The sequence below is a fragment of the Mustela nigripes genome, chromosome 16 (assembly GCF_022355385.1).
Source record: "Mustela nigripes isolate SB6536 chromosome 16, MUSNIG.SB6536, whole genome shotgun sequence".
Lineage (NCBI taxonomy): Eukaryota > Metazoa > Chordata > Mammalia > Carnivora > Mustelidae > Mustela > Mustela nigripes.
In genome coordinates this window covers 40,121,961-40,134,466 of record NC_081572.1, presented here as the reverse complement: position 1 = coordinate 40,134,466, position 12,506 = coordinate 40,121,961, and the positions used below count along the sequence as shown (strand labels likewise).

At 48.7% G+C, this 12,506-nt stretch overlaps 1 protein-coding gene across 2 annotated transcripts; it reads right to left on the bottom strand.

Moving 5' to 3' along the window:
• Positions 1–4,864: 4,864 nt before the first annotated feature.
• Positions 4,865–10,937, bottom strand: COPRS (coordinator of PRMT5 and differentiation stimulator). 2 transcript variants are annotated; one of them, XM_059381158.1, is made up of 4 exons: positions 10,782–10,937; positions 8,512–8,582; positions 5,717–5,934; positions 4,865–5,303 (listed from the first exon to the last, which is right to left on the bottom strand). In XM_059381158.1, exons 1-4 carry the CDS (start codon positions 10,878–10,880, stop codon positions 5,134–5,136), a joined length of 558 nt encoding a protein of 185 aa, XP_059237141.1. In that variant the 5' UTR covers positions 10,881–10,937; the 3' UTR covers positions 4,865–5,133. The 2 variants fall into 2 exon arrangements, with proteins under 2 accessions (XP_059237141.1, XP_059237143.1); XM_059381160.1 differs by lacking the exon at positions 10,782–10,937 and adding an exon at positions 10,434–10,529.
• Positions 10,938–12,506: the final 1,569 nt, after the last annotated feature.

Sequence of the window (12,506 nt, the reverse complement as noted above, 5' to 3'; positions counted from 1 at the left end):
GGTAGAGTGAAAGTGTACATTCCCCCCAGAATTTCCCCAGGGAAGAAAGTCGTAACAGACATATAGTGGAGTCATCAAAAAAAAAAAAAAACCCAGAATTATCTATACAAATTGTGAATGGCATGGTTCTGTTTCTTCTGCTACAGTACAAAAACTGAAAGATTTTCATCCAGAAATATTAAAACAGGGGTGCCTAGGTGGCTCAGTCGTTAGGCGTCTGCCTTCAGCTCAGGTTCCCAGGGTCCTGGGATCGAGCCCCGCATTGGGCTCCCTGCTCCTCGGGAAGCCTGCTTCTCTCTCTCCTACTCCCCCTGCTTCTGCTCTCTCTCACTGTGTCTCTCTCTGCCAAATAAATAAATAAAATCTATAAAAAAAAAAATATATATATATATATATAAACAAAGAGGGGCGCGTGGGTGGCTCAGTCAGTTAAGCATCTGCCTTCAGCTCCGGTTATGATCTCAGGGTTCTGGGATCCAGCCCTGCATCAGGCTCCCTGCTCAACGGGGAGCCTTCTCTCTCCCTCTGCCATTCCCCCTGCTCATGCTCTGTTTCAAATAAATAAAATCTTAAAAAAAAATAAATAGAAAAAAAAAATAGAAGCATCAACATCTATCACTCTCTGAGGATCTAACTCCCAGGGACACAGCAGGAAGCAGGGCTCACGTGTCTTCTCCTATCTTTCTTCTCACAACCCAGGGGATTGGGGGAAGGTTGTGGAGGATCATTCTTTCCCTCCAAATTTCTTCAAGAGACATAGTCTTTTGATCCAAAATCCCCTTGCCTCTTTACAAGGAAAAGGAAGAAAGGAAGGGAGGGAGGGAAAAGAGAAAGAAACATTTAAAAACATAGTAAGTCCCTTTTTGTAAAACAAAAGGTAGAAAAATGTCTTGGTTGTCTTCAACCCTGTCACATGCCCCCAGTGAGGCAATGAACAACATGCCTGCACGGAGAGAGGGCCGGCCTGAGAGAAACAAAGGCACATCACAAATGCCCTCCAGTCACTTGAAAAACACGTCTGTACTCTCCTTTCCCTCACTCAAAACTTTGCTGCAGTCAGTGGTGACTCTTTTCTGGGCAAACCATACTGCTTGCAAGAAATGTCAGAATAAAAGCTTCTCTTTTGTTCCTCCTAACAGTCCCTTAGCACCTACATTTCTCCAGTGGCTTCTGTCCACTTCTGTGGACTCTTCCCAGACTAGCTCGCGTCTCATCCTGAGGGAAGCTGGCTGGGAGGCACCATTGCCCAACCCTCCCCCCACCCCCCAGTCAAGAAAAACCAGAGTAACCAAAGGCAGCAGGTCAAGTGGCCGCATGAATCCCCCAAAATGTTTAAGCCTGAAATGCCCATGCTCCCCACCCCGCACCTGCCCCAAGTCAGTACATTACACAAACACTTTCTTACTCCCGCATCCCAGAAAGTCCTTTGAAGCCTTCACCTTACTTGGTGTCTCCCTATAAGAGGACTGTCTGTCCTCCTTCCTTTTTTTCTTTACTATTTTATTTATTTATGACAGAGAGAGAACACAAGCGCATGGGGGACCTGGAGCGGGAGAAGCAGGCTCTCCGCTGAGCAGGGAGCCTGATACAGGGCTCGATGCCAGGACCCTGGAATCATGACCTGAGCTAAAGGCCTACGCTTAACAGCTCAGCCACCCATGCGCCCTGCCAACCCCCTTTCTTACAACTCTCTTCTCAGATTTGGTTTGTGAGGCACCCATCCTCCCCTGGTTTTCCTCCTCCTCCCCGCCACAGCCTGGCTCTGGGATCACTCTTCCCTCTAACCTTTCGTTGCTACTACGCCACAAGGTCCCGTCCTTGGCCCTCTCCTTCCCACTAGCCTTCACAGAACAAGTTCAACTTCTGTCAGCGCTGCAACACCTACAAAACCTCAAAGATGCCCACCACATTCCTTCCCCTCCCTCCTGCCCTCTCTTCTCCTCTCCCTTTTCTGATTCCAGACACACATATGCAATTGCCTGTTGATTATTTAGCTAGAAACAAAGAGCCGGAGAAGATTGCTAATATTCTATATTTGAAGGACAGAACCACAGAGCAGACCAGGACCAAATGGGTAAATTCCAACTTAATACAAGGGCGAATTTTCTAACAAAGAGCACTAGCCAGCCGTGGATGGGCCCCTTCTGAGGTACTGAGCTCCCCACGACTAAAAGTGGGCAGAGAGAATTCCTACACATAGTACAAGCCCAAACTAAGCAATATCTAAGTTCCCATTTCCCCATGAGATTGACACTTCTCAGCTCGGCATTCAGGGATTTGAACACACAGAAGTTTTCCTGATGTTTTGTTTTATTTTTCATTTTATTGAGTACCTAAAAATTGGAATTCTTCATTATAGGACACTGGTTAGAAATCAATATTTCCTTTTATTCCATTATTTTTTAAATAACCACAATTTTGTCTAACAATTTATCCTACAAACTCATTTGTCATACACACTCTATAGTTTTAAGGGAACAAAAATTACTTGGTCATTGATTGAAGGCTTTCACATTAAAGCATGGTTGGGAGGTGCTTGGGTGGCTCAGTGGGTTAAATAAAGCCTCTGCCTTTGGCTCAGGTCATGATCTTAGGGTCTTGGAATCAAGCCCCACATCAGGCTCTCTGCTCAGTGGGGAGCCTGCTTCCCCCTCTCTCTCTTTTCCTGTCTCTCTGCCTACTTATGATCTCTCTGTCAAATAAATAAATAAATAAATCTTTAAAAAAAAAAAAAACATGGCTGGAAAACTCACTGCTTCTGGACATTTCTCTCTGTTCCATTCCTATATGCTACTTTTAAAAATAAAAAAAAAAAGGAATACTAATTGAATCCTAATCTAACACAAAGGCTTTTGGAAAGTTCTTATTTTTAGAAGTTTTTCAAGGGGCGCCATGGGTGGCTCAGTCGGTTAGGCATCTGACTCTTGGTTTCGGCTCAGATCCTGATCTCAGAGTCGTGGGATCAAGCCCCACATCTGGCTCCATACTCAGCATAGAGTCTGCTTGAGATTCTCTCCCTCTCCCTCTGCCCCTTCCTGCCACTTGCGTACACTCCAATAAATAAAATCTTTCAAAAAAAAAAAAAAAGAAGAAGAAGAAGAAGAAGGAACTCCCTGCAATTCCATCACATAATCGTTTCCATTTGTTCGTGTTAGCCCTTGTCACTTGCATACGCAACGTTTTCTTTACAGTATTATCAGAGCAGCTTTATGGTATGTATTTCCATTAGTATTTTTCCATTTCATTACTTTTTCCCCCTTACTTCCCACCTCACCCCAAGATAACCAATGTTCACAGCCTGGAGAATTACCTTCTACATCTCTCTGTGCTTGGCTCACCCAATGAGGGGTGGGGGTGAGGGGCACCAGAACACTATTTGAATCAAAACAACTGACTAAGCTCCCTCTTTCTCTTGCTCTCCTGACATACCCAAATTTCTACATCCTTCCTCCAGGAGACCCTACTGCCCTCTTACCCACTTTGTTGGAAACAACCTAAAAGAGGAACCGCAAAGATTAACTACTACAAAACGAAAGTGTCCTAGACTTTCAGCTGCTCCTTGGATCACAGCAGCAGGACCTGGTGAATCTCCTTTGCTCAGCGTCTCACGCACATGGGCTTTTCCTACCCCATTTTCTTCCTTCCCTCCAACACCCGTATACTCCCTCACCTCATGACTTGTACCTCTATTCACTTTTATTCAGTTTCAGCTGCCTTGCTGCTCCAGCTCATGCATGGGCCAACACATCCCATCAACAGCACAGCCTTGCCACTCTGCCATCTATCCTCCTCAAGCCCCCAACATTTCTTGGCTCAGTTTCTCAAGTTCACATTTTTACACCAAAATGCTCATTTTCACACTGGTCTAATCAGCTCCAGCCACTGGGATGAAGAGGAGGAGGAGGAGGAAAGAAAGAGTTGTGTGGTGATATGGTCTATGACTGTCCCTTTAGCAATGGTGGTAGAGGGAACATTTTTTCTCCCTGGGACGGTTTTGGTCAGGAGGCCCCTCACAGCGAAAGCCACCACTGTCCCTCATAAGGTTCTGCCCTGCTCACACACTTTGTAGGGCACACACTTTGTTCTTGATTCAACTTCAAGAAGGAGGCAGGGAGGTAAGAAGCAATCCCAGAGCTGGCCAGAGAGGCAAAGGCAACTTAGGCTGGTGCATCACAGACCTGCCAAGGCACAGCCCCAGAACCCACCTCCAGGATGGTACTCACAAGGGGTTGAGCAGCTGAGGAAAGCACACCTCAGACTCATGTGTGGGGTTACGGCATGGCTCTGCCACTTCCTGGCTCTGGGATCCTGCCGAAGTCAAAACATTTTGAGTCTTGTTTTCCTCATCTCTAAAATGACACAATTTAGGGGTGCCTGGCTGGCTCAGTCAGGGGGAGTGTGCAACTCCTGATCTCAGAGTTGTGAGTTCAAGTTCCATGTTGGGTGTAGAGATTACTTACAAATAAAATCTTGAAAAAATAGAATAAGGCCATTTTTTAAAAATGTGACTTCATGTAGTAATTGTAAAAAGCAAAAAATTAAATGGAAAATAAGGTTCAAAATCCTTTCATCAACTGAGAGCTATATAATTGCTGGTTTAATTTTTTGCCATTTCGTGTTCTAGCTTGCTGAAAGTCCTTGTTAAGTAAATGGTCAACTCTTCATCAACAGGAATAGAAATCAGCCACAAAGTCACCAACGTGACTTGGATTCTACTCTCTGGCCAAAAAATTATTTTCTTCCATAGAGTAATTTTAAGGGTCCAAGTACGTCCAATCTTAAAATGTAAGCTAGGGACTTTAACTGAAGAAATAAGGCTTTGCTGGTAAGTATCCAATTAAAAAAAGGGGGGGTAGTAAACAAAAGCGTTTCAAATTTTTCTACCTTTATTTATAAAGAACACAACTCCTCCTGACACAGACACAAACACTCACATGTCCCAAGGAGGACCTCATGAAAAACAACAACAACAACAGAACTGGAGGACATCGGGGCCTTAGGTAACACCAGTCTGTGTGTCCGACTCAGGGATCACTGGGAATGTGTCCTCAAATGTGACCTCTCACCTCAATGAAAGGAAGAGAGACCTTCATCTGGAGGGCAGGCCCACCCACCAGGCAAACAGCTGCAGACTCAATCTTCAGCATCATCAAACTGTCCCGTTTCGAAGACCATCTTGGAATAATGGGGTATCAGCGGAGGTGGATGGTGCCAACTGGGGTCATAGACCATGTCCCCTTGCGGGGCACAGCACACCCAAGGTTTGACCTCTTGAGAAATGCAACCCTGGATGTCATCAGCATCTGCAAGCAGTTTAAAGAAAAAAAAAAAAATTAAAGGCAGGAGGGGAGGGGAGACAGACATTTGCAGTTCAAAAGCACACACACAGAGCCCTCCTTGGATTGCGGCCTGAGGACCCCCCTGGGTGGTGCTTCTCAGAGCAGAGCCCTTAGCAGTGCAGAGACTGCAAATGCAGAAGACAGCACTTCTCTCTGCAGCTGCTAGATTCACACAGATATTTTAAGAGTCAACTGCAAAATTTGCATTTTTTTTTCCAATATGAAGAGAAGCTGTCACAGACCTTTCAGCCCTGTACCAGGCAGGTATCAGGCTAAGCTCAGAGACTGGGTCCATCTTCCAAACTGCCTGCCTTTGGGGTAATACAGTAGGAGGCTCTCCGAACCTTGGTCTAGGACCCTAGATACGCCATACCTACCATACGGATTCCCTTGATCTGCCTTCAACTCCAAGTCCCAGTCCTCATTAAAAAGATCAGCAGCCTGTTCCTTGGGTGGACGGTCGGACACGCCTTCTGACAGCTCCCAGGTATTCAGGTCCCCGTCAGAATCCTCATCATCCACAGCAAACCCTTCCTCTTCTGAGTGGGTGCCCTCACCGTGGGTAGGACTACCATTAGGGATGCTCTGTGCTCCACTGGCTAAGAAATCAACAGAAGGAAGAAGGTCTGAAAAAACCACTAGCAACAATACAAGGCTACTTGTGTGCTTGGAAAATGTCTGGCAAACTTACTGAGAGGGCAAGAGTGAAACAGGGGTACAGAGTTCCTTAGCCACCTGAACACTTAAAAAAAAAAAAAATATTGTTTATCTTTCTCAAACAAGGGCTGATCATTTTTTCAATAAAACATTTTGCCTTAAATGAGGCAATTGCAAAGTCTTGTAATTCACACAGGGAATCAAGCAAATCAAGTATAGTTTATGTGTTTTGGTAGTTTACAGGTAATTGAGGCAAAGGGCATGTGGACAAATGACAAGCTTTCACAATACAAACTTGAATTTGAACTCTTTTATTTCTCTGTTCATCCTCAGGGAGCACAGGGCAAGGGGACAGCAAGAGGAAAGCGGGCAGAAGGGCAGAACCCATCCAGTCACAAGAGACAGCCACGTCTCCTCCTCCCAATACTGGGGAGGGCTGGAAGGTATAATTTCAAAAGGTCTCAAAATAATGGAAGAAAATTTGGGGGAGGATAACGGGCCTCCCAGCACATTGAGCTATGGTGATGGCAGGTCAGAGCTGGGAAAAGAATTAGCCTAAACACAGCTATGCTACTAACACTGTAAAATAATGGTAGCTATAAGCAAAAAAACAATAGTTCAGGGCATGGGTTTTGAAGCCAGACTACCCCGGTCTGCATGCCAGTTGTGCCAATTATTATTGTGTGACTGAGTGGAAATGGACTCCACCAAGCCCTCCAGAACTTAAAACACATGGGGTGCCTGCGTGGCTCAAAGCCTTCTGCCTTCCGCTCAGGTCATGATCCCGGGGTCCTGGGATCAAGCCCTGCATCAGGCTCTCTGCTCAGCAGGGAGCCTGCTTCCCTTCCTCTCTGCCTTTCTGCCTACCTGCGATCTCTAGCTGTCAAATAAATAAATAAAATCTTTAAAAAGAAAAAAAAAAAAAGAACTTAAAACACAGAACTAGCACACAGCCCAGCAATTCCCCTCTTAGACAGATATCCCAAAGAACTGGAAACAGGTATTTAAACAAGACTGATACAAAAATATTCTTGACAGCACTGTTTGCGACCACCAGAAGGTGGAAACAACCCAAATAAATGCCCATCCACAGGATGAATAACCAAGCAAGATGTAGCGCATCCTGATGATGGAAAGATTCAGCCATAAAAAGGAATGTACTGATTTATGCTCCATGAATGAATCTTGGAAATATTATGCTGAGCAAAACAAGCCAGACATAAAAGGTTACACAGGATATCATGCAACTCACATGCACCTGTCCAGGACTGGGAAATCCATGGAGACAGAAAGCTGATCATGGTCGCCAGGGGTTCAGGGAAGCGGGTGTAGCTACTTATCAGGTACAGGGTTTCCTCGTGGGGTGCTGAAAATGTTCAGGAACTAAGCCATGCTGGTTACACAGCGTTGGGACTAAATGCCACTGAAATGTATGCTTTAAAATTGCTAAATATACACCTTATATGTGTTTGACCACATTTTTAATTTTTTACTGTGCCTCAGTTTTCTCATCTGTAAATATGAAGACAAGAGTATTGTGAGAGTTGTTTGTTTGAAAAAAAGGGCTAACTGGGATGCCTGGGTGGCTCAGTCAGTTAAGCCACTGCCTTTGGCTCAGGTCATGGTCCCAGGGTCTTGGGATCGAGTCTCAAGTCCAGCTCCTTGCTCAGCAGTGAGCCTGCTTCTCTCTCCACCTCTGCCTGCTTGTGTGTGCTTGAGCGTGCGTGTGTGCTCTCTCTTCCTCTCTGACAAATAAATAAATAAAATCTTAAATTAAAAAAAAAGAAAAAAGAAAAAAAGGCTAACAGGAAAAGAAACACTTTGAATTGTCCCTGGCCCTGACTCTGCAAGTGTCAGTTATGACCATACCTACATGCCGGCACAGTGCCTTTCCCAGACCAGCACTAAGCAGTTCCTGTGATGATGGTAATTTTCTCTCATCTGTGCTCCAACAGGCTAGCTAGCAAGAGCCATGTGGGACTGCTGAGCACTTGAAATGTGGCTAAAGTGAATAGGGAACTGAGGTTTTCATTGTGTTTAATTATAATTTGCTTAGATTTAAAGAGTACCAGTAGCTGGTGGCTATTACAGCTCCAGATCCTCCCACCCAACCTCAGAACCAGTCTCTGAAGTTAAGCATTATTATCCCCATTTTAAAGAGGAAGAAAGGATAAATGACTTATCTAAGGCCTCAAAACTCACCCAGGACTCTGAGCCGGAGCTCAAAGTGAAAATAATGTTGCCTGGCTCCAAAGCCCACGCTGCCCTAAGCTGCCTTTCTCGGGAGACGGGAAGGGTTTGAACACAAGGTCATGACCTCCTTAATGGAAGCTCCAGTGGGGCTACCACAGAGGGGCACTGTGGAAACACTGGGCAGAAAACACAACTCAGCAGCAAAGAGAACTGGCTGGGAAGAGGAGGCCAACAAGATGTAGCGACGGTCCCTCTCTTCCTTACTCCCTTGGTCTGTCCCCACATCCGACCCTACCCCACCCTCACCGTCTCCACCGGCTACTTGCCTAGCCGATCCATGGCCTTCTCAGCCTCTCGCTCCTGCCCGGAATGGTCGGCGAGGGCAAAGCTGGCCTGCAAGAAGGAGAGATGGTTACCCAGGACTTGGATTTGTGTGGGATGTCCCCGGGATTAAACTACCATCTCGCGCCCTCACCTCTGTGAGGATGGGGCTGTGGCTCTGCAACCCCCATTTCTGCTTTGCCCTATGAGCAGCGGCAAGGCCTGAGGGGGAAGGGCGTTGCTCCCTCCTATTCCTGTGGACACCACCCCAGTGACACTCGGCCCCCAGCGACACTCGGGGCCCCGTGGCACCCTCCTACAGGGGCCGCTCCATCCAGTTTAGAGTTTGCCAACCTCCTCCTTGGGCCCTCTCGTCAGGGGTCCGAAGCCCAGGCCCTCAGGCCCCCTCCTGTGCCTTCGGAGACCCCAGCCGTGGCTGTGGGCAGCGCCGCCTCCTCAGAAGTTGGAACTTCAGCTCTGCGAAGCCTCCCCTCTGAGCCTGTAAATTGTAATCATTCCAACCTCATTCCTTCGTTCCCTAAGCCCTCGGTTGGTAGCCATTTCCTGCAGTTGCTACGTGCACCATGTTCATTTTTACCTTTCCAGTGACTTCATTTTCTAACAAATTCTGTCTCCTGATACATGGGGGCAAGAGAGCTGTAATTCTTTAGTGATGCTGAAGGGAAGTCTTCTTCCCTTACTGCCAACCATCTGCTTCTCTGCTCCCATCACTCAAAAGTTCCTGAAATCCCATCACCTCCAAGATCGCTTTGTAAATAGAACAAGAAATGTTCACAGCCTGCGTATTAAAGATCTGGTTTCAATCCCGGCTCTGCCATTCATTCAGAGTATGACCTCCGAGAGATAACCTCAACCACCATGCCTGGGATTCCTTCTCCAGAAATTGGGGATAACTGTTCTGACCTTGCAGGGGGCTTATGATAACACTTGTGAAAACACCTGACACCCTGCAGGAATGGAATACCAGTAGAGTTTAAACCCACCTTCTTTGTGCCTACCTCTAAAGTGCACTTGGCACCTGCCCCAATTAGCTCATGACCTAGTCCTCCCTTAATGTATAAGTTGTACCTCCTGTAGTAAGTGACAACCCTTGGTCACGGCTACAGGTCAGCTGGCAGCATCTCTCATGTGCACCACTGCGGTAGGTCCCTGCCCTCCCCACTCACCCACCCTGCCCAGCCTTAATAGTATCAACCACCACTCTGCTCAAAAATCTTCAACAGCCCTCCACGTGGGCACATAAAATTGGCCAAGGCATTCACACCAACCCATCATCGCCCCTCAACCTGTTGAGCATAGTCCTCTCCCCTTGCCCTGAGGCTGTGCCACCGAAGCTCCCACCCATTTGCTCTGTCCATCTCCCCACCTCTGCAGGCGCCACCAACCTGTCCCCTTGGAGAGAAAGCCCGCATCCTTCCTGCTACCTCCTGATGGAATCACTATCATCCTATGCACACTCCAAAGTAATTTGTGTATAAGTCTATCACTGCATTTTTGTTATCTTACTCGGGTTTAGTACCATCTCTGATGCTTAAACAAGCATTCCTGTCCTCTCTCCCATTAACAGCCGCGTCTATCGTGGCACGTTAGGACACTAGGAGCCGGGTTAACAGCACTCAGCAGAGGGTTCCTACCCTCACGGAGCTCACCATCCAGCAGGACTGACTGACTGTAAACAGGGACAGGTGATGACAGTAATAACGGTCTTTTGAAACAGCAGGAGCTGTCTGGCGCGCAAATGAAAACAAGTTTCTGGAACCCCTGCGTCAAGCCGGGCCTTGGGTTTCAGTAAACAGAAAAGGAGAGCGCGCCTCAGACGTCATGTGGTGCTCAGGGTGAGCCGTGCATCCCCACCCGTGGTCCCAAGTCCAGCGGGGACAGCGCGCTGCTCGCAGCCCTCACCTGGCCCCGGCCCAGGCCCCCGGCAGCAGCCCCCAGTTCTCGGCCATCAGCATCACCTCCCATTCAGCGAGTAAGCAGAGGCGCCCCCGCGATGGCCGGCCGGCCCGCCCCCCGCCCCCCCTCCCCGCCCCGCTCGCCTTCCCCCGCCCCCTCCCACGCCCTAGGCAGCCGCAGCCCGGCAGTTTCCAACGCAAGCGCGCGCCCAAACGTTGTTCCTCCGGCCTCACGGCCCCCGCCCCGCCCCGCCTCGCCTCGCCTCGCCTCGCCTCGCCCCGCCTCGCCCCGCCTCGCCCGGCCAGCGAGCCCCGCAACTTCCCGCCCCGCGCTGCTGCCGGCGGCCGCGCTCACCCCCGGGCTGGGGGGCGACTCCCGCGCGCTCGGCACTGGCGGACCCCGAGGCGGCTCAGCAGCCCCCGGCCCCCGGGCTCCGGCGGCCTGACGGTCCATGCCTGGCGGCCCGCGGCTCGGCGCCCTGGACGCTGCTCAGCCACGTGACGCGCCCGCCTGGCTGCCAGCCCGAGGATACGCCGCGGAGGGGCCAATCAGCCGGGGGTGCTGCGGCCGAGGGGGGCGGGACCCAGGTCACGAGGAAGCCAGGGGCGGGGCGGCGCGGGAGAGGCGGGGCGCGCGCGACAGCCTCAGCCTCCTACCTACCGGTCCCGGGATCGGATTTTCGTCGCTCCGGCCGGTGCCCGTCCCAGCTGACGGCTAGCTGGGTCTGCGGTGCCGGCTGGGATCCCTACCCCACCACGCTGGGTGTGCTTCGGCCACCGAACCTCGAATTCCTGTTAGGTCATTCAATCACCCGAGTCTACCTGCTAAGTCTACAAAGCTCAGTTCTCAAAAGTTTGAATGCATTTGAGCTCCAACCTCAGTTCACTCTCTATCATAGGTGTTTGTAGAACTCAGGCTGGAATGGGACCATAACCGACCCACAAATGGATGTGCCCGGGGATTCTCCACCCTAAATTATGATAGTTCTTATAAAGGTAATGGATTAGAAATCAGGACAGATGATGAAAACAATGTGCACACACCATACGACAGTCTCCATAACCCTGAACATTCTGTGCTGTCACAGTAGCTTATTCTGGGCTCCTGGTTTTTGTTTTGTTTTTTAAAGATTTTATTTATGTATTTGACAGAGAGAGATCACAAGTAGGCATAGAGGCAGGCAGAGAGAAGAAAGGAAGCAGGCTTCTTGCCGAGCAGAGCCTGATGCAGGACTCGATCCCAGGACCCTGAGATCATGATCTGAGCCCAAGGCAGCGGTTTAACCCACTGAGCCACCCAGGCGCCCTGGTTTTTTTAATGCTCAAAGCCTGACCCTCTGCGGCCAGAAGGCAGCAGCAGATGGGCAGGGCCTGACTTGGGGACAAATCCAAAGTCACCCTTCCCTGCCTTCCCCAAGACTGCCTGAACTCTCCATAACAAACCTGCTAAGGGCCTGATAATCATTTTAACAATGAAGTAGCAGGAAAGTTAGAAATGGGGATTCCTGCTCACGAGGACAATCTTTTGGGACATTAGGTTATTCCTTCATCTCCCTCAAAAAATGTCACACATAAGACATTTGAAAACATAGTGTACAGGAGGAATGGGCAGAACAGTTAAAGGTCAGTGGGAGACCCAGGCTTACAGTCATGGAATGAATAAATTATGGGGACAGAAGCTACAGTATAGGAAATATAGTCAGTGATACTGTAGTGGACTTGTATGATGACAGATGGGAGCTACACTTGTGGTGAGCGCAGCTAACATATGGAGTTGTTGAATGGACTGTGTTGTACACCTGAAACTGATGTTCACATTGTGTCAACTACACTCAATTTATAATTTTAAATAAAAATTTTTCCTGGGGCACCTGAGTGGCTCAGTGGGTTGAGCCTCTGCCTTCGGCTCGGGTCACGATCCTGGAGTCCTGGGATGGAGCCCCACCATCAGGCTCTCTGCTCAGCAGACAGCCTGCTTCCCCTGTTCTCTGCCTGCCTCTCTGCCTACATGTGATCTCTCTCTCTGTCAAATAAATAAAATCTTTTTTTAAAATGTCCTAAAACAGACTCTAATATAGGA